The sequence below is a fragment of the Hyla sarda genome, chromosome 6 (assembly GCF_029499605.1).
Source record: "Hyla sarda isolate aHylSar1 chromosome 6, aHylSar1.hap1, whole genome shotgun sequence".
Classification (NCBI taxonomy): domain Eukaryota; kingdom Metazoa; phylum Chordata; class Amphibia; order Anura; family Hylidae; genus Hyla; species Hyla sarda.
The window spans coordinates 76,107,096-76,129,984 of record NC_079194.1 but is presented as its reverse complement, the minus strand read 5'-3'; the positions used below and the strand labels follow the sequence as shown (position 1 = coordinate 76,129,984).

Here is a 22,889-nt window from a genome sequence, read left to right as displayed (position 1 = left end):
GTAGTGACTTAGAACCGATCCACTAGCACGGTCCACGCCAATCCCTCTCTGGCACAGAGGATCCACTACCCGCCAGCCGGCATCGTGACACTTATCCTCCTGCATAAATGAGTTCAGCTTTCAGGTGCTCCCGTGGGCTGGAAAAGGTGGATACAGTCCTAGGAGACTCTTTCCTAGTACTGTATCCACCTTTTCCAGCCCACCGGAGCACCTGAAAGCTGAACTAATTTACGCAGGATGTTATCAACTGCCGAACCGAGAAGTTCGTGACAAATCGAATTTACTGTAAGTTCGCTCATCTCTACCGAAAATTGTAGTTTTGCAAAGGCCCCCTAATTTAAAGTAGATTCTTTTCCATCCAGAAAAGCAACCTTATAATACAGTATATATATATATATATATATATATATATTTGCAATTTCCCCCTACTAGTGTCTATTCACACGTACAGTATCCTGCGCATATTTGAAGCTGCAGATTTGGAGCTGTGTTCAGTCATGTAGTTTACATCGAATCCTGCAGCATAAAATCTGCAGCAGCAAATATGCAAAGGATAATGTAAGTGTGAATACACCCTTAGTGTGCCGTATTTTGCTGTGTATTTTTCTACCCATTTAAGTCAATAGGTAGCAAAATCAGCTGCAGCAAATATGCCACGTGCGACACTACAAACAAAAGTAAATGCTGAATTATAAAATAAAAATAATACGTCAATACTCATACAGACTCCTAGCGCATTGTAAAAAATGCTACCTAGTACTCACGGGCGCAAATTTCCGTCAACGCTTAAGGTTTTGTAATCAGAGCATAAAAGTCTATGTTTGTGGATAGTGTCGCTTATACCAGTGTTTCCCAACCAGGCTGCCTCTAGCAGTTGCAAAACTACAACTCCCAGCATGCCCGGACAGCCGAAGGCTGTCCGGGCATGCTGGGAGTTGTAGTTTTGCAACAGCTGGAGGCAGCCTGGTTGGGAAACACTGGCTTATACCCATGTCTACTGTGCAGATACAATAGATAAAACATCTGATACTCCAGTGTCAGTAGTAAAAACATTCTAGGCAGTATTATGGACATTTATCAACGGGTTTAGTCAGGTTTTCTTTACTATAATTGTCTCAAAATTGTCGCAACTGCGACTACGCGATTTTTCGTGCGACATTTTGCCTGGAAAGCGAGAAAAGCAAGTTTTCCTAAAATTTACTATGTAGTAATAATTTTAAAATGGACTACGGGTAGTCAGGTATTTATTAACTGCGACAGTCGCAACTGCGCAAAAAAAAGTCGCAACAGCGTTAAAAATTGACTAAATTTACTCCAGCTCAAACATGGAGCAGAAAAAGCTACTACCAAAGTAAAAAAGGAAAAATTGCTTACGTGAAAGAAAATTATCAACAGGCTGAAACCAGTTGATAAATACGTCGCACATAAGCAAAAAAAAAGTAAGGAAAAAATTACTAAAAAAAAGAATACATAAGCAAACATTGATAAATGTCCCTCTATATGCATATAAAGAAGCCTTCAATGGAAACCACAGGACGATATATCTTTGACGCCTAGTCAAGGCGCTTGATATGCAGCAGGGGGAGCCACTACATATACATTAGATTACGTTACAATTGTATTCCAAAACTGGGACCCCTCTCCCCAAAGTCCCCCCTTTGGGACACTATTTTTAGGATGCAATTCCACCTATTAGTGAGGTGTTATTAGGACATCTCCCGAAGGACGCGCACAAGACCCAACAGACGGAGATCGGCTCTAAAGCTGCAAATTCTCCAGCGGTATAAACTTATAAGAGGAAACATGACTTGCCCTTGGTGAGTAGATGCTGAGAGCCATTAGTCTGATCCAGCCGCATGCAGGAGCTGAAATGGCCGGCCGCCTCGCACAGCTATGTAGCTGGTGATAAATCTAAACCTGTCCCATGCTGACATCACTACAAGCACTGACAGGCTCAACTTGGGGCAGCACTAAATATTTTTGGCAGATGGTGAGATGTTTAGAGGAAAACTACATGTGACATTCCAGTATGTGTTGTGTTTCTTTTCAATAAAGATTTCCTATGTTGGCATAATTTTGTACTTTGGTCTTCTATGTTTGATGGTAATAGCAGATTTGTTGCAGAAATGATAGCCACTAGAGATGAGCGAATTTACAGTAAATTCGATTCGTCACGAACTTCTCGGCTCGGCAGTTGATGACTTATCCTGCATAAATGAGTTCAGCTTTCAGGTGCTCCGGTGGGCTGGAAAAGGTGGATACAGCCCTAGGAAAGAGTCTCCAGCCCACCGGAGCACCTGAAAGCTGAACTCATTTATGCAGGATAAGTCATCAACTGCCGAGCCGAGAAGTTCGTGACGAATCGAATTTACTGTAAATTCGCTCATCTCTAATAGCCACTGTCCTGTTCATCTGAATGGAGCTTACAGAAGTGCCTGTGCATGCTCATTCAGATATATGGCACAGATGGGTGTAACATGCATTTATGTAACAAAATTCATACTTTTTTCAGTAAAAGAATTGCTTTGTTCTTGTCATCTCTGCCATTGAATAGTAGACGCCTGTTCACAAGAGGAGATATAACACGGGAAAAAAAAAATTTTTTATGCCACCACAAAAGATTCGATAAACAAGGCAATTTCTACTTTTTGACTGTGCAATCGCCCACATGTTTACGATGGATAAACATTGTGAAGGGTGCGGTACTGAATGAAGTTATACTTCTGTTATCAGAATCTTTAGCTTTCTACATGGGAACAATGTTCATTCTTTTGGTGGAATCCAGATCTGCATTGGAAGTTCTGCTATGGAATTTCCCCAGTGTGCACTGAGCAGCAGAATCCTATTAAGGGTACGTTCACACGAGCGGATTTTCGCAGTGTATTTCGCTGCAGATCCGCTGGTGAAGGCCCGCTCTATGCTGTCTTCACATGTGCCTGCTCGTAGCGGCATTACACCGCTATGAGCAGACACACTGCGATGTGCGAGTCGCAGTATACTCTCACATCGCGGGAGCTCTCTGCCTAGCTCAGAGCAGGCAGAGTGCCCGCGAAGTGCGCGTACGCCGCGCACATCGCTGCAGGGTGTCTGCTCGTCGCGGCGTGTTGCCGCTACCAACAGGCACATGTAAAGACAGCATAGAGCGGGCCTTCACCAACGGATCCGCAATGTAAAATACGCTGTAAATCCGCACGTGTGAACGTACCCAAAGAATACAAATGAGATTCTGCTTCAAGCAAAAACAGCACAGAATTAGTTTCTAGCACAATATCCATAGTGTACATGAGTCCTAAGGCTCTGTTCACATTTTTTTTCACATATTAGGAGGACTTTCCAACATATATTTCCATTATCAGGAGGAGGACTTTCTGACATATACTTCCAAAGGCTGCATCGTGGGATACATCGCCTTCTGGCTCCCATTAAAGGGGTACTCTGGTGGAAAACATTTATTTATTTTTTATTTTTTAAATCAACTGGTGTCAAAAAGTTAAACAGATTTGTAAATTACTTCTATTAAAAAAAAATCTTAATCCTTCCAGTACTTATTAGTTGCTGAATACTACAGAGGATTTTTTTTCTTTTTGAATTTATTTTCTGTCTGTCCACAGTGCTCTCTGCTGACACCTCTGTCCATTTTAGGAACTGTCCAGAGCAGCTTATATTTGCTATGGGCATTAGCTTCTGCTCTGGACAGTTTCTGACATGGACAGAGGTGTCAGCAGAGAGCACTGTGGGCAGACAGAAAATAAATCCAAAAAGAAAAGAATTTCCTCTGTAGTATACAGCTGCTAATAAGTACTGCAAGGAGTAAGATTTTTTAAATAGAATTTACAAATCTGTTTAACTTTCTGGCACCAGTTGATTTAAAAAATAAAGTTTTCCACCGGAGTACCCCTTTAAACAATAAATAAAATATCCCTCGTTTTACTGTGTCCTTCTGGGTAGGAAAGCGCAGTAGGCTATGCTTTCCTTTACAGTGAAAAACAGAATAGCATGACCATATTTACCGTACGTAATTCCCTAAATCTTACTAAAATGGAGGGGCAGAGTTCAACAACTTATGGCTATTCGTTTGTTTCAAAACTACAATTCCCAGGATGCTCTGAGGGGTGCAGGCTGGGAGCTGTAGTTCGGTAATAACTGTAGAACCACAGGTTGCAGAACATTGCAGTGAGGATGTGATGAAATGTGTTGAGAACATTATTGCAGCTATAACTATAGAATCCTTTTATGGCTGCCAGCTGCTCTGAATTGATCGAACCAGTATCAACTGGCAGAGGTTTATTTATACTGGGTATAAATGGCATTTCTCAGCAGGAGCTCACATGTGAACTTAGTTTCCTCTAAGACGGTCAAGTGCACAAAAACTTGTTGAATAAATGTCGATGACCCATAAGCTCCTTTTAATTCTGATAATCTTGTGAGAACAGCTGTATGGGGACGGACGCCGATTCCAGGCAAGCTCTACGTGGTGGGAGCTGGAGAAATGTCGCCAGGAGATGAGAATCTGGGTATATTTTCCATTTTAAGGGATTCTTGGTAATGTGAAACACAGATGCGGGGTGATTTTACTGAGATTCTTTGGAAAGAGCTATGCATTACATCATGCTTTCTGGCATTTGTTCTCATTTGGACAAAAAAGTTGTAAAGACGACCGAGGAGGTTCAGTGCAACGAAATAGATATTTATAATCTTTAAAGGAAAAATTCATTTTTGTGGCTTTGCAAAACATTCTATTGTAATTCACACTTCACTTATTTATAATACTATTATTAATGCAAAACATCTGCATAGATGCCCGCTGCAGCCCTGCAGGTTCTTTACTGAACAGTCAGTGGTCACCCCCATCCTCCTGGCTGTCATTAGGATCCTATAGTGACCATACACATTAGATAAGTGTTGTCTATACCTGCCGAATTCGGTAGGACCAGCCACCATTAATATGTATAGTGGCCTTCCGACTCTCTCGCCATGACAGATATAAAGGATCAGACAATTGGATTTCACCTGTCTGATCCTTTTGTTCTCGGGCAAATAAGCTGGCACCAGAGATGTCTGGCAGCGGTTTTCTCTCCTCTCCCATTCAGAACAGATGCACGCTGATCCGAGCCAGGCATGCACATACTGTTATGGAGAGATCAAAAAAGATAACTGACAGCCATCTTCTATGTATGACTAGCTTTGGTAGTCATAGTCAGGGTCTATTCACACGGCAGAATTTCCGCTTGCGGAATTCCACGTCAAATTAAAGCCCATAGACTTCTATGGTATTCCGCACTCCCATTCACACTTCTGAATTTCCGCTTGCGGAATTCCGCAAGCGGAAATTCAGAAGTGTGAATGGGAGTGGGAACAGCCCAGCAGGAAAGATACCCAGTAAGAGAGCTTTACGATTATGGCTAGGTTCACACTATGGAATCTCCAGGCAGAAAATTTATGCCCGGAGATTCCGAGAGCGGCCAGCGCCGACTGAATCAGGACCGTGCGGACTCTGCAGTCTCCAATAGACTGCAATGTGTTCCGCGAGTATTTCCGCCTGAAGAATGAGCAACGCCATTCTTAAGGCAGAAATTTTCAAGCAGATTTTCCGTTCACAAATTCCGCTTCACAAATACCGAAGTGTGAATTTGTGAACGGAAACCCATTCACTATACTATGCATTTTAGTACGCGGAATTTCAAAGCGGAATTGCAGTTGGAAATTCCGTAGTGTGAACCTAGCCTAACAGTGGCATAAATGCAAGCTCTGGGGCCCTGAAGTAAAATTCATAATGGGCCCCACCTGGTGTCCTCTTATGGGGCAGAAGGGTGACTGAGGCGTCTCAGGGCTGAGATGAAACCACAATTTCTGCACCCTCTACAGTCAAATCCTTTAATTTTAACCTATATTGTAGGAAACGGCATGTATATTGCTCCCAACTAGGAATGAAAAAAATAAAATTACACGGAATTCACATTTATATGCGCTAATGTGTTATATGCGGTAATGTGTATATAACATTAAAATCGTGGGGATCTCTTCTGCTTGTAAATATTTTAGGTACTGTATATAATTATAAATATTAGTGACTTGTTACTACTGTATGTTAGTAAGAGTTCAGACAGAGCCTAGAATATCTAGAAATACCTAGAATTTTTCACTGGCACCTACAGTAACTTTTTTTTTCAGCTGTTGTCTCCTGCAATGCTAAGACTCTAACTTAATAGGTTACTCCACAGAACAGAAAATAACTAGAGGATCCACTGGGACCCCCACAGATCATGAGAACAGAGGTGAAATGTCCCCCAGAAGGAATGGCGCTCACTGCACATGCATGGTCAGCACTCCATTCATTGTCAGTGAGGCTTCCAAATAGGGGATAACTTCTTAGGATGGGAATATCCCTTTAATGTTATGCTGGAGCTCATATAGTTTTCAGAAGTGTATAATTCTTTGGAAATTTTTATCTGATATACAGCATTTATTGCTGAACCACACAAAAAAAAATATAGAACTCTAACTGGAGGTCTACAGGCTGCACATGTTTTGTTCTCATGATGTGGCGGTGACATGTGGCCAAGGGCATGTGCCCATTTGGTTGGTGAGGTTTTCAAGTAGCTTGTTAGTTGTTAATAATATCACCAATTTTCCTGCTAAATTTCCCTATCATTGGGGGGTAAAGCTGCGGTATTACCAACACGATCGTTCAGCCAAACAACGAGCCGTCCACTAGGGACAGTCGCAGAAGTTTCTGCCACAAATCTGCCCCATGTGAATCCACCCTAACTGCATCATCAGGATCACATGGATTCCCAGCACAGCAATATACAAAACACTAGTCAGCAACTTCTATTTAATCAGAATATTGTACTCAAGTCTGCGCCACAGCTGTTGCAGATTACTCAAGCCCTGACTAAGCCAATGTTTTAAATTTTCCACCAAAATAAAAGTAAAAACTATTTACTGTGTGATATACCTGGCCCGCTGCCGTCTGACTCATGGCAATGATCAATGGATAGTTTTATATGCTATATATAACGTAACGCTGGCTGTGGAGAAAGCAGACACTGAATGTTCAGTTCTTACGAAAATTTGAATTTAGTGACAGGATGTGAGGGGTGAGATTTGAGGCTGGAAACGTCTCGCCCGGCTGCTCGGCGCAGATCCTAACACAGCTTCCACAGTGTTTTATAGGCTGCCACCTACCTCAACCGTTTCTGGATAACAAGCTTGATTTAGAAAAGCAACAAAAAGTTTCAGAAAGGAAACTTTGTAAGAGAAATACACCCAGGATATTTTACGCAAGTCCGCTGCAATGTTAATCTTCTAAATACCACTTAGGGTATTACTTTGTAGGCATGTTGTCATAGCAAGGGATGGACAGTAATTTAAAGGATAATATGAGTAAAACTGGACTTTTCCAACACAACTATTCTTGAAGATGACCAAATGTCCACAGGTGACATGGACAGATCTCCATATACCTGTGCAGATCCAGAAATGTCACCCAATTCAGCAGAGAAAAGAATGGTGGTGGATATTGACACATGCGACAACCTTTAGCATATTCAACGAGATTTATCACCAAACCACGCAACACACTCACATAAAGTTTGATACGAGCGTTGTTCTCCTAGATTGTTGCTCATGTTTTAAGCCTTTTACACAGCTCAGTATTGGGCAGCCAGGGCCATACAAATGATCACTGGATTATTCATTTTGCGATGTCATCTGTCAGTTGCATATTAAACATGGCAAAACCCTGGGATAAGTTTTCTGGCAGTTTTTGGAATACTGCCACTGCAGTTTTTGAGCCAAAGCCAGAAGTGTATTCAAAAGGAATAGGACATATAAAGGAAGGACAGAGGCTAAGTTTCCACTTGGTTTTTATCTCACAGTTTTTGAAAAACTGCCACTGCAGTTTTTGAGACAAAGTCAGAAGTGGATCCATAAGGGAGGAGAAGTGTAAGTCCTTCCTATATATGTCCTATTCCTTTTGAATACATTTCAGGGTTTGGCTCAAAAACTGCAGTGGCAGTATTCCAAAAACTGCCAGAAAAAAAGCCAAGTGAAAACTTAGCCTTACGCCGTTAATCTTACTTGTACTAGAGTCTTTGGGTACATATAGGAGCCATGTCCAGCTCTGAAGGAACACAGAGATCTACTGATCTACACTGTGCATCCATTACAGGACAGCCTCGAATGCACAATTTTAGAAAATTACAGTGCAACTTATTCAGGTTAAATTCACACATGGCAGATGTGTTACCGTAAATGCTGCAACTGTCCTCATTATCTAAAATATCCCCATCTAGATGAATAGAACTGATTTTCAAAGAACAAACAAATTGTGTGCACTTACAGCACTGACCTCACCTACTGTGCAATATTTCCTCTACTGGAAAAACCACAATCTGTAATAGATGTAGTGCAAATCCAACAAGTTCTTTACGAAATGTTGTTACATTTTTTTTTATAGTTCTTGTGATGTTTAGTAATTTTTTTAAATGCTTGTCATCACATTTTCCCGGGCAGTTTTATTTACTAGCATAAATTATACAGTATTTGAGGCCCACAAGAGGATAGCTGTATTCAATTCAATAGTAAACAGATTACATCATTTAATGACTGCCAATGACATCATCAGCCAGAGCTTAAACAGGTATTATACGTTCATTTATGTGTCACTGGTGTATTAATGTTACATGTGATGTGTTTTTACACATACAGAACTCCAAACAGAGGCTAAATAAGTAATAGGTTTTAATGTAATTGAAAGGGCGCCATATTTTATTTATCGCTCAGTAGCAGGAGTCTCATCTGCAGGAGGGACAGTTGTTTGTTTTGTTTAATGCAAATTAATTATTTATTGGTGACAAATGAAGAAGATATTGGAAGAAAAAGGGTTTATGTAGCTATAATATCTTAAAGACAAAGTGGCTTAACTCCCATAGCCCCTAATATTCCTGTTTCTTTCAGTGTAATTGACAAAAGTCTAACCCAACCCTGACCGGTTGTTATAATCAAGAAGGTCAATTTATATAATAACAAATTTATTAATGTAATCCACGAGTCTAAGCGCCAGATTCAGGCAAAAAGTGTGACCTTTAGGCTTTCATTTGGTCTGTGAGCCAATATACATACCCCAAAAATGTAAGCATAGTAGTCAAGTCCAGTATAGATGTAGGAGTAGAGTCCAGTTTTTTTTTTTTTTAAAGTAGATATTTAAAATAAACGTTTGTTACAATGGGAACACATACAGTAGGTGATGTGCAAAATGGCTGGTTACCTTGGAATCCCAGTGATATAATGGTTCATATATAAATAAAAGCATGCGTAGTCCACTGACAGAACATGGGATTTAAGAGAGAGAGGGCGGTGGGCAGAGGTGGTGGCCAATAATAACAAAACTGAATCAGGGCATGAACATTCAGAAGAGGCTGAATCCTGTGACGGTAAACTCCGGCTCTTCTTCAGATTCTCACTGTTCCTACATTGACCCAGAATCATTCCAGAGGCCCCGTCATCCTCTCTCAGAAACCTGATGCTCTGTCAGAGAACTTCAGAGGAGCTGGACTTATTTAGAATATCCCAAAATATGTCTACAAGTGTGACATGTTGCTGTTTTTTGGGGGGGGCTACACAACAGGATTCCTCCCAATGTGTATCTTAATTGAAGGCTAAAAAAATCTATATTTCAAAGCCATCCTTAATGCATTTCTGAATGGATTGGCCTACTTCTCTGGTCTACACATGCTCATCAAACATGGTTCAACTTGAGACTGTCAACAGCAGTCACAATATTTAGAATAAGGTATGCCTCATTTTACATACTTGCGGGTACCTGCATTGAGGTATATGAGATAGGGAATGTCAAAATCCACTCCTTCCACATTGCTATGGTGTTCTTTTTAGTGACTACGCAAAATGGATGTGATCCGGAACTTATTCTCGTTAGACAAGTTGGTTTACTTCTAATGTTTTTGTACAAACTGAGAATAACCACTTCACACAATATTCATTACGAGAAAGGATGAGACAGGAATGTCAGAATAACCAGACATAACAAATACAGCAGCACTTGGCTAGCCAAATAACCTATAAAGAAAATACAAAAAGCAGTAAAGCTGAATGGTGATTCTTGGAAAAGTACCTTATTTTCCAGGCTAGACTTCTAAATTTGTGTCTGTTCAGTAAGATTGTTAAAGGGGTACTCCACCCCTAGAGATCTTATCCCCTAGGGGATAAGATGTCTGATCAGGGGGGTCCCGTCGTTGGGGAACCCCATGATCATGGCTGCGGCACCCAAGACATCTGGTGCACGGTGCGAACTTCGCTCCGTGCCAGATGACTGACGTTGCAGGGTGGAGGCTTGTGACGTCACAGTCACGGCTGCTCGTGATGTCACGGCCACGCCCCCTCAATGCAAGTTGATAGACTTGCATTGAGGGGGCGTGGCTGTGACGTCACGAGTGGGCAGGGCCGTGACATCACGAGCCTCCGGCCCTGCACCCAATGCTCTAAACGAACGCTGGGTGCATCAGGGAGATCACGGGGGTACTCAGCTGTGGAACCCCCGCGATCAGACAACTTATCCCCTATCCTTTGGATATGGGATAAGATGTCTAGGGGCGGAGTACGCCTTTAAGTTGATCATACACATAAGAGAATACTGAACCCAACCTGCCCAACCCTGCTGATTTCAACAGATAAGCCAACTATCTCAGGTGTAGGTGGGCCTCCCTCTTCTCCTACCATTGACATAAACATGCATGCTTACCGAAACCAAATGTACAGGTTTATGGTGGAATCTAGAATATGTTTCCTTGAAAAGTCTCGCTATATATTCAAGTTCATATTAAACATATTTGTTTAATTGTAACACCATCACCAAACAAAACAATACATTAAGTTAATCTACCTCAGATACTGAATTTTCTTCAACCAATACATATTTGCTTGAGGAGTATCCCAGAATCCAGAGGCTCCAGTGCTGAGAGTCGATGAGTTTCCCTCCTTAGTGAATACTGATTAAATTACACAATTAGACTTATTGTAAAAGCTCCAGAGAAAAAGCAGAATTACCACAGCAACCATAGTCCATCCATTGCCACCCGTCCTGCTTTCACAATCCCTCAACATATCTTCAGGAAGTTGAGATCGTTCAAAGGTTTCTTTTGCTGGCAGGCCCCCTTGGCACATAGTAAATCAGGCCAGGAGCTGCTTTTACTGGCAAGAAACCTTTAGGAAATGTTTAACGAGACTGAGATGATGATACCGAGGAACCACAGAGACTGTGCAGTGGACGTGCAACAATGGTTGTCCAAGAGAACTTTCAGGCAAGTATTAGAAATGATCAAGTCCCCACATTACATACAAATATGACTTGGTACAGTCTCAATGGTAACTTGTAAAGGAGCAAAGGAATAAAAGCAGCGGACTGATCTTTTTGACTAGCTTATCTAAAGGTCAAAACTTTAACAGTCCTGTTTACTTGTCCCACAAGATTAAGAACCCCAGCATGTCTTTATCTGTCTGACAGTCCCTACAGAGAGAGTATAGATAATGACCCTCATTTACTAAGAGTGTTGTGTAGGTTTCTTTGTGGGTTTTAATTCCCTACAATTTATTTTCCATGGTATTTACTAAGGTTTCCCTACATTTTGCTTTTTTTACACATGCTCTGATCTGTCGGGTTTTCCTCAGCTCAAATCCACCACATTTTATGTGGAAACCTTAGTAAATTTGTTGGGTTTTTGTGAAAATGTCGGGAACACGCCCCTTTTCGGAGACCACGCCTCCTTTTTGGGTTTTCTTAGCAAAATGGAGAGTTAGTCTGGGTTTTTTCAATTCTGGCGCAAATTCTGGTGCAAAATCTGGCGCAGACAGAATTCTGTGGCGCAATGTCGGGTTTGCAATAGTAAATGAGGGCCAATGTCTGGTTTATAAAACCAGATTTTAAGTTCCTTACTGGGTAATTGTGGGGTCATAGAGTGATTTCCTCTAGGCAGTACCCTCATCTATTAGCCAGAGAAGAGCATTAAGCATTCTCATTCTCTTGCTCTGGAGGATGAGACATGTCTGCTTTACATAGTCACCTTATTAATTTCAACGACAACTGTGTAATGCTTCCTTTCTCCACTGGAGGTGCTGCAGAGAAATTGAACACAGCTTCAAGGGAACCCTGGAAAGAGGCAATTGTCAGGATACATGCACACTACAGAATAGGGGTTTGGGGTTGTAAGCTGTCAGCCATAATATCCTGTATCAACTATGCCTAACTTTACATAGTAAGATGCCTCAATGACACAGAGAAAATAGAAAAAAAAAAATTTCTGTCCTAAATATTAGAATAGCAGTCCTTGTGAAAACCACATTGCACCAACAAAAATATGTTCCATTCATAAATGAGAATAGTAATAATATTTAATATCATATATAGCGTGCCAAAACTCAAAATCTTAAAAGCACGGTCAGTATCATGCCTGCAATTATTCATCTCAATAAAGATTATTTCACATAATGTCCTGTAGTTTTTCTCTGAGATATATATTAGGGGATACATGTGTGATGGATACCTCCAATAGATGCCACTCAGTATTAACCGTCATACATAGGATTCAGTGTTATAGAAAACCATTCATTACTTACATGCTGCTCAAACCATAAAATCAAACTACTGAAAATCAACAATTTACCATAAGGGGTGCATGCTGTGTCTCCTCTTGTCCGGCACATTCTGTAGGTTTTGTGTAGTATGAAAAGTCTAGTATTCACAAGAGTCCACTCTGACTGTACATGTCACCAGGGCTGGATCTGCTCATGTTACTAATGTGTGAAGGGGTTAACTGAGCTAAGCAGTATGTCTGTACTGCAGTGATGTAATGTTATTGTACAGTGCAGACTTGGACAACTTGTTGCTTAGAATTCTTTTTATATACTTTTTGAAGGAAAACTCTGTCATGAGAACACAAATGGGGAGATTTATCAAAACCTGTGCAGAGGAAGAGTGGTGCAGTTGCCCATAGCAACCAATCAGATCGCTTCTTTCATTTTCCACAGGCCTCTTTAGAGGCCTGTGGAAAATGAAAGAAGCAATCTGATTGGTTGCTATGGGCAACTGCACCACTCTTCCTCTGCACATGTTTTGATAAATCTCCCCCAAAGTCCTTTTCTATATTATCCCTCAGTTCTTTCTAAAGCCTAGTCCCATACTGGTGAATCCCTCTGATGTCTATTTCCCAATGCTTGCCTTCAGCAGAATTGTAACTTCCCCAAGATAAGCAGCGCCAGAGGTATCTGTTTATATGTGTTTATCCTCAGACATATGGGGGGACATTTCCTAATCTAGTCTATTCTGGGTATGCTTATAGACCAGTGTATGTGGTAGTCTCCTGTCTATTGTGCTCCTAATTTATCAAAGGTATCACAGCCCTTGATAAATTCTGTGCTCAGACTTCAGGGTCTACAGCTTAAACTGCATTTAGACCTGCTCCAACATGGTCTGACATTTCAGTGTATTTTGGGCAGATGCGACTTGTCGCACAAAAGTCGCACTTGATAAATTCAGCACCAATGCATTTTCCAATGCATTTCCGTCTAAAATAGACTAGACTGCATCATGTTCTAAAAATCCTCTACAGCAAAAGTCGCAGAAAAGTCGCACATATTTAGACTGCGACTTTCTGTGCGACAAATTTAGACAGGAAAAACCAGTCTAAATCCTTTGATAAATCTCCCCCATGGTATCTACCTATTCCTAAGAATCTATCCTTTTCTGTCCTATCCTATCCATCTGTGAAATAGATATATCTATAAAAATGCAGAGTACCCCTTCATCTAGGTCTCAGGCCAAGGGAGAATGACTTGATAATGTCTCACCCCTGAGCACACAGGGTATGTTCCCCATGATCACCCACCATGTATGCCTCTTATTATAATAAAAAAGACAACTACATGTCCAGATACCTCACTGATGCCAACTGTTGAGAAGACATATCCTGTTGATTCTGGGAAGGGTGGATGACCTATCCATTCTCTGTGAGATATATATATACAGTGATCCCTCAACTTACAATGGCCTCAACATACAATAGTTTCAACATACAATGGTCTTTTCTGGACTTGAAACCAGTCTTGAACCGGTCTTGAAACCAGACTAAACATACAATGCTACAGACAGTCCAGATCTGTGAAATGTGTCAATACCTGGAAGAACCGACCAATCAGAATGGACATTTTACTGGTAAATCCCCTCTATTACTGAAGTGTATGCACTGACTGGCTATCTGGTAGCGCCCCCTACAGTACAGGGAGGAACTACAAGTTCTGTACTACTCTATCCCTGTGCCAGGGTTAGTTGCTCCTTTGGACACCAAGTAAGGGCGGCTTCATTTGGGACACTGTGTGTTCTGCCAACGGCTGTCCGGGCATGCAGGGAGTTGTAGTTTTGCAACAGCTGGAGGCACCCTGGTTAGGAAACACTGACATAGACAGTGATTTACAGCTCCCAGCAACTCTTTCTTACTTTTATATGTAAGGACTTTCTTTATTATCTACTTATTTTTCTTTAATCCTCACTTTTTCCTATTTTTGGATGACATTTTTGGGCTTCAGAACCAATTACCAGGTTTCCATAGAGTTATGGTCTCAACATAAAATGGTCATCCTGGAACCAATTAATATTGTAACTTGAGGGATCACTGTATATATGTGTATATATATATATATATATATATATATATATACACACTCTCCTCCTGTAGTGCCACCTATAGGTAGTTAGTCAATGGCCGCCCCTTAAAAGAGCATTAAAACTCCATGACTAGGGGTGTCATCCAAGATTCTATCCAACCAGCACCCATCTCAGTACTTAACACCAAAACAGCTGTCTACAGATGGGTGTCGGGTTTGGCTAATATTCTTAGTCATGTTTCAACCATCTTTTATGGGTCAGATATTGACTTGTAGAGGAGCTACCTATAGGTGGCACTAGAGAGACAGTTTTCTAACTTCTGGAGAAGAGCTAATTTGTCTAATTTTGTTCCATGAAGCTTTTACCTGTGCTTTCTGCTGGATATCCCAAATAAGAAACAATAACCTCTACATGGGAATGGGAAAGTATCCATAAAGGAAAGAGTGAATTTGATAGATACTCATGCTCTTCTGGTTTTCAATTCTCTATCTATGTTATGGTTCATGTACTGACTCCGACAGGCTATCCTATCACCTATGGCAAGGTCATTTTAATAGTAAATAAGACTAACATTATGTTCACAAACTATAAATTATACATAAAATTAACAATATGTTCACAAACTATAAACTGTACATAAAATTAACATTATGTTCGAAAAACTTTACAACTGCGCTCTTCAGGGATCCTACCCCGTATACACCATTTTGTTATTCACTGCATATGTTGGTCACGTCTTAAGGTAAATTTTCCATTTTCAAAATATCTGGAACTGTTTTACTGAACGTAAAGGCATAATTTTCATCTTTAAGTGCAGCCCAATGACATCATTCAGTTTAACCATTCATTGCCTGCACAGATTTCTACTCCAGGATGAAAGTACACTATAGCCAGGGACACCTACCTCCAGTATAACAGTCACACTGAGGCAGCACACCATCACAGTCATCTAGAGAGAACATTTGTTTTCATATTCATCACTATTCTGGAGAAGTATAAAAGTGCACAAAAGTCACATTGTATATCAAAGGTATAATGACTGGGACGCACAATGATGGCTTCAGACTACACACAGAATATAAGGTTGTAGCAGAACCGTGTCTATGCTGAGTCGCTGAGTTTGTCATTTGCCACAGTTGTGAAATCATAGGTCGTCTAGGTTTTTACATAGGACTGCACTTATGCTAGCAGACAGATATACAAACAATACGACAGCGAAAAGTGATTAATAACATCTGTATACATAGATAACACATATACACACATACAGTTTATAGTTTCTCCATGTTACACATACATTATATCCATAACAATAGAGTTCAAGCACAAGTAGAAAGTCGCTGTGTATTGTGTAGATAGTTTTGTGTCTGTTTTTGCATTGTTGTCTTGTACAAGTATGTACAGCATTGTGTCTGGTGTTGTTCTGCATGATGAGGATTTGTATGAAAGGGATGGAAGAAATCTGATGTAGTAATCAACTATTACAAAGGACTGTATAGTCATATAGGGTAGGGGGCCCTGAGAGGTCTCGTGTGCTGCAATGTATATACAATGGTGAGTGCTATTTGTGTCTATATATAAATATACTGTATTACCAGCTGTCCAGTTCAAGCTCCAGCAGAGACTGGGTCCTCTCGGAATTACACTGCAGACACCACATGGCTCAATGCAGGGACAGGGCAAGGTGACAGTGTCACATCACCCCAGCTGGGACCCCAACATCCTGTGTCCCCCCTGACCCTCTCCTTGCTGCTACTGCACTGATCCGGAAGAATCAGCAGAGAGGTCCACCCTTCCAGTCCAGGGGAGGATGGGGGGATGGCTGGAAAGCTAGGATAGGGGGGAGAGGGGGAGGAGGGACACAGGATTAGACTGCTCTCATTTGCTGCCCATTGCTTGTACTTGTGTTTTCTCAGCCAAGGAACAGGAAACTGCTAAATAGTACAGAGCAGTTTATGCCGGGAGAAGAGGGAACAGAGCAAAGTATGCTGTCAGGAAAGACTGATCAATGAACTACTGTTACCCATCACTTTTAGGGACGTTAGTCTAGTTCGCCGACGTAAAAATTTAGAAGGGGCAAAAAAAACATTTAAAAAAAATTGTATTGGAAAAAAATTTATCCAAAACACATAAGTTTCTGTTTAAGTATCAAAAAAAAAACTTTCAAATATTAAATGTAATTAATAATTCTTAAAATAATTTTATAAAAAAAACTTTGTACTTTTTACATGCATTTCTTGAGAACAGAACTGTATTATAAAATATAAGCATATAAGCCAATGGATACAGTCAGGCAGCATTTCACAGCCAGAATTGGACCCCTGTACAATCCCTTGCACCTTGAAAAGCAACATTGCAATCAAACAAATAGACCTTATCATAAGGTATATATACAGTATAATACAAAGGATAGGGGATAAGATGTTTAAGCACCGGAGTACCCCTTTAAGAAGTCGCCTAAACATTAGAAGTTCAGTCAGTCCGGATTTAAAATGGAGGGTTTAGCTGTCACATTTCTAACCGTATAGCCATCTTGGCTAGGCTAGGTTCACATCTGTATCAAAGGCTTTGTTAAATACACTGCTCAAAAAAAAAATAAAGGGAACACTTAAACAACACAATGTAACTCCAAGTCAATGACACTTCTGTGAAATCACACTGTCCATTCAGGAAGCAACATGGATTTACAATCAATTTCACATGCTGTTGTGCAAATGGAACAGACAACAGGTGGAAATTATAGGCAATTAGCAAGACACCCTCAATAAAGGAGTGGTTCTGCAGGTTGTCACCACAGACCACTTCTCAGGTCCTGTGCTTCCTGGCTGATGTTTTGGTCACTTTTGAATGCTGGCAGTGCTTTCACTCTAGTTGTAGCATGAGACAGAGTCTACAACCCACACAAGTTACTCAGGTAATGCAGCTCATCCAGGATGGCACATCAATGCGAGCTGTGGCATGAAGGTTTGCTGTGTCTGTCAGCGTAGTGTCCAGAGCATGGAGGCGCTACCAGGAGACAGGCTAGTACATCAGGAGACGTGGGAGAGGCCGTAGGAGGGCAATAACCCAGCAGCAGGATCGCTACCTCTGCCTTTGTGCAAGGAGGAGCATTGCCAGAGTCCGGCAAAATGACCTCCAGTAGGCCACAAATGTGCATATATCCACTCAAACAGTCAGAAGCAGACTCCATGAGGGTGGTATGAGGGCCCGACGTCCACAGGTGGGGGTTGTGCTTACAGCCCAACACCATGCAGGACGTTTGGCATTTGCCAGAGAACACCAAGATTGGCTGGCACCCTGTGCCTTTCACAGATGAAAGCAGGTTCACACTGAGCACATGTGACAGACATAACAGAGACTGGAGACGCCATGGAGAACGTTCTGCTGCCTGCAACATCCTCCAGCATGACCGGTTTTGCAGTGGGTCAGTAATGGTGTGGGGTGGCATTCCTCTGGGGGGCCGCACAGCCCTCCATGTGCTTGCCAGAAGTAGCCTGACTGCCATTAGGTATTGAGATGAGATCCTCAGACCCCTTGTGAAACCATTTGCTGGTGCGGTTGGCCCTGGGTTCCTCCTAATGCAAGACAATGCTAGTCCTCATGTGGCTGGAGTGTGTCAGCAGTTCCTGCAAGAGGAAGGCATTGATGCTATGGACTGGCCCGCCCGTTCCCCAGACCTGAATCCGATTGAGCACATCTGGGACATCATGTCTTGCTCCATCCACCAACGCCACATTGCACCACAGACTGTCCAGGAGTTGGCGGATGCTTTAGTCCAGGTTTGGGAGGACATCCCTCACAAGACCATCCACCATCTCATCAGGAGCATGCCCAGGCATTGTAGGGAGATCAAACGGTGAGGCTACACACACTACTGAGCCTCATTTTGACATGTTTTAAGGACATTACATCAAAGTTGGATCAGCCTGTAGTGTGGTTTTCCACTTTGATTTTGAGTGTGACTCCATATGCAGACCTCCATGGGTTGATAAATTTGATTTCCATTGATCATTTTTTATGTTGTCAGCACATTCAACTATGTAAAGACGAAAGAATTTCATACGATTAGTTCACTCATTCAGATCTAGGATGTGTTATCTTAGTGTTCCCTTTATTTTTCTGAGCAGTTTAGCTATTTTTTCCTGGTAAAATGATTGACTCCATGATGGAAACTCAACAGATCACATTATAGTCAATAAGGGCTATTGGGTGTCTTTGGTGCCCATCATGTGATAATTATGGCACTGCTGTCATTTTCAGTTTTCTGTTCCTTCTCATAATAGAAATGCCATCGCAGGTGTCAACCCATCCTTACAGGGTGTTCAGATCTCTACAATTTGTGACATGGTTATCAGTAGGTTACAGGATGGGCATACTTTGAGTGTTCAATAGGTTGATACCTATGTAATCTGACTCCACTATAAACATGCACATTAAGCTTGCCAAAATCTCTAGCGTTTGGCTATGTTAAGATAGAAGCTCTGTACAACCAACTGTTAGTTCCAGATATTGTTGCAAAACCTGATGAAGAGGGGTGCCCCCTCGAAACGCGTTGTTCTGCACCTGAAATAAAAACTTTAAATTCCTGCTTCTGTGGTACCTCGGGCGTGTGCCAACCTAGCCACCAAGTCGGATTTCCACTGGATATCTGGATAGCCTCGCTGGGCAACCCAGACTCCACATCTGTACATCAGATATTGTTGCAAGTCAGATGATATGATCAGACTATCCCACAGTATGAAAACAGCGCACATTGCAGTCATAAAGGAACAATACATTCAGGAACAATCAATGCCGGACACAATAAGAACACAGAAGACATTGTACCAGAAAAGGAGAACATGTATTGATCGAATAGAGAACAGGGAAGTAGAGTATGCTGTATTAGCAAAGTAATAACACGCTGGGTGAGGAGCTTGTGGAATGTCCCTCTAACTGTTGAGCACATTACAAACATAACAGGCTACATAGAAATAGCAGAACATGTTGTATTGAGAAAGTAAAACCAGTTAGAATGCAGAGAATTCAGGGTAAAGGAGACGCTTCTGGGCCTCTGCGCCATCACATGTCTTTATAGTAGATGGCCTTCTTATGTGTGGATGGGGCCTCCTAAGGCACCAGGTTTAAATAAGGCTGCAATCTCTCCAATTCCTATAGCTATGCCAATAAAGTGAGAGCATGTACTGTACATCCAAAGGGCAGAATGTGAGTTACAGGCTGCACGGGGAGGGAGGTTCACATTGTAACTGGAAAGAAAGAATGTTGTATTGAACAAGCAGAGCATGCCACATTGACAGCATCGGGAGCGCACACTACATTGTTCTTGGTTAGTAAAGCATGTTGCATTGGCTGCACTGGGACAGCAGAAAATGTTTACATGGAAGAACACAGTGGAGCACATTACCGGACTGACGTGTACTGGGGCCATGCAATAGAGCAGCCGAGGGTTGTACTAAACCTTGTCTTTAAATCTCTAACAAACTTGGCCCTTATCACTGGAACAGTCTCCTAAAGGAATCAGTAATTATATTTATAAACTCCCATCCCTGGGGCTGATCATAGCAATTCTTACAGTAATAATTCAGCTCTGGCATTAGATTTATGACCAAAATGTTGTCCCCATGACTTCTGACTCCTGCTTACCTCATAGGACAGAAGAAAAGCAGTAATCTGAAACCAACTTCATGGAGCAGACAGAAAGAAACTGGTTGTACCTATGCTAAAATAAGAATCTGAGAAGCTTTAGGGGCATATCAAAGGAAGATACTTAAAGGGGTACTCCACTGGCCAGCGTTCGGAACATTTAGCTCCGAACGCTGTGTGCGCAGCGCGCACACAGCGTTCGGAGCTAAATGTTCCGAACGCTGGCCAGTGGAGTACCCCTTTATGGGGACTTATGTGTTGGATTGAGGGCCTTATGAGGCACACATATGGCTGAGGACCTAATGGGGGCAACCCTAACCTATATTAAGGAACTTTCAAGCCCAAAGTAAGTGGGTCATATGACTTAGACACCTCTGTTGACTGAGTCTGATAGAAGCCAGTATCTAATTTGTTATAGGGCTCTGTTCACATCTGTGTTGTACAATCTATCAGCCTCCATCACAGATCATGTAAAAAAGTAAAGTACCAAACACCATGAAAGAAATCTGATGGAATGCATTTAAAGACAATAAGGCCCATCCTTGGCCCTCATTGGTGTCCAGCATGTGAGGCTTTTGGTACCACTGCTATTTTTGTGGAGCAACAGAAAGAATGATGCAGATGTGAAAAGGGCCTTATTGCTTACAATGCAATCTGTTATTGTGATTTGGGCGCAAAAACCATCTGATCCCAGCTCAGCTGATATTCTGAATTTTTATTATAGGCCTTTTTTTTTTTTTTCGTCTAGCTAGGCTTTGATACACGAGAAGTGTATCCAAACCAAAAAAGACTTTTAAAAGGTAAAATTAGAAAGAAAAATTTAGTATCGAGACATTATAAAACTCTGGCTGCCTGAATAAAGTGAAAAGGATGTGATACAATCACATAATATATTATCCTTGTCAAATAAGCTGCTTTGAAGGATGAACAGATCAATCCTGTGTGTCTTCTAACTTTCAATGTCATTGCAAAATAATCAGGTCCTATGCACTGGAAGCAGAACTGTTCTGCAATCTGTAACAAGGGGCACTGGCTGAGCGCCAGCGGCTTCCTCCCATAAAGACTGAACTAAAAACATTTCTATTGAAGTATGTTCTGAATGGACTGAGCATCCACTTACCGTTAGTCACACTTGTACCCTTGTGCTATATTCCGGGTGTGAATTCATTGTATTTGTTGAACATTTAAGAGAGAAGCCATGAATGGTGCATTGTGAGGAAAGGGCTTTTATTTGTCATATTATTTTATTGAAATTATCTATACAGTATATAAGGAAATGTAAGTAGTAGTAGAACAAGAGCTGATTAAATGCCCCTACATATGCAAACACAGAAGCATTACCAGACATATGACCCAATGTTATGTCCAACTATACAACTAATTCTAAAAATCTAGCAGAGGCCATCATTTGGTTACCTAAAAATAGGCATGCAGTGAGTTGGTTAAAGGGGTATTGCAGGAAAAAACTTTTATATCAACTGGCTCCAGAAAGTTAAACAGATTTGTAAATTACTTCTATTAAAAAATCTTAATCCTTCCAATAATTATTAGCTGCTGACGTTGAGTTGTTCTTTTCTGTCTGGCAACAGTGCTCTCTGCTGACATCTCTGCTTGTCTCGGGAACTGCACAGAGTAGAAGAGGTTTGCTATGGGGATTTGCTTTTACTCTGGACAGTTCCCGAGACAGGTGTCATCAGAGAGCACTTAGACAGAAAAGAACAACTCAACTTCAGCAGCTCATAAGTACTGAAAGGATTAAGATTTTTTTAATAGAAGTACTTTACAAATCTGTTTAACTTTCTGGAGCCAGTTGAGAGATATAGAGATATATATATATATATAGAGAGAGAGAGAGAGAGAGAGAGAGAGAGAGAGAGAGAGATAGAGAGAGAGATAGAGAGAGAGATAGATAGAGAGAGATAGATAGAGAGATAGATAGAGAGAGATAGATAGAGAGAGATAGATAGAGAGATAGATAGAGAGATAGATAGAGAGATAGATAGAGAGATAGATAGAGAGATAGATAGAGAGATAGATAGAGAGATAGATAGAGAGATAGATAGATAGATAGAGATATATATATATATATATATATATATATATATATATTTAAAAAAAAGTTTTTTCATGGATAACTCCTTTAAAAAGAAGTGACTGCATCCACAGCAAGGGGAAGATGAATTGGCCTGAGAATCATAAAAAGAGTGTAAAGGGTGAAATAAATATCAGACCCTTCTCAAAACTTAACACCATAATGGGACCCAGTTGGATCTGTGTTACAAGTGCCATCTCATCTATGTAGGGCACAGCTCACCAGTATGAGTGAGACGTCAAACATGAACAATATAGAATCTGGTTTCTGGATCCCCTGGATTTACAGACATTGTACATGTTGCTTTAAAGGGGTACTCCGCTGCCCTAGGGTTCGGAACATTTTATTCTGAACACAGGGGTCCAGTGGTCGTGACGTCACGCCACGCCCTCTCAATGCAAGTCTATGGGAGGGGGCGTGATGGCTGCCACGTCCCCTCCCATAGATTTGCATTGAGGGGGGCGTGGTGTGATGTCA

The 22,889-nt window shown here is 41.3% G+C and overlaps 1 protein-coding gene and 1 long non-coding RNA gene across 12 annotated transcripts in view; one reads left to right on the top strand and one right to left on the bottom strand.

Annotated features, from left to right (window-relative positions):
• The window catches only part of IQSEC1 (IQ motif and Sec7 domain ArfGEF 1), an 830,222-nt gene that overhangs the window by 102,185 nt on the left and 705,148 nt on the right, over positions 1 to 22,889 (bottom strand). The window contains exon 1 of one of the 11 annotated variants that reach the window (XM_056524206.1): positions 16,273 to 16,429. The exons of 9 other annotated variants lie outside the window; for them this stretch is intronic. In XM_056524206.1, coding sequence (XP_056380181.1) covers positions 16,273 to 16,337 — 65 coding nt within the window. In that variant the 5' untranslated portion in view covers positions 16,338 to 16,429. Of the gene's footprint in view, positions 1 to 16,272; positions 16,430 to 22,889 lie in introns of those variants that run through there. One more of the 11 variants, XM_056524207.1, reaches the window with a different exon arrangement.
• The window catches only part of LOC130275789 (uncharacterized), a 75,292-nt gene continuing 65,546 nt past the window's right edge, over positions 13,144 to 22,889 (top strand). Inside the window, exon 1 of the long non-coding RNA XR_008844901.1 lies at positions 13,144 to 13,277. This is a non-coding gene — a long non-coding RNA (uncharacterized LOC130275789). The remainder of the gene's footprint in view (positions 13,278 to 22,889) is intronic.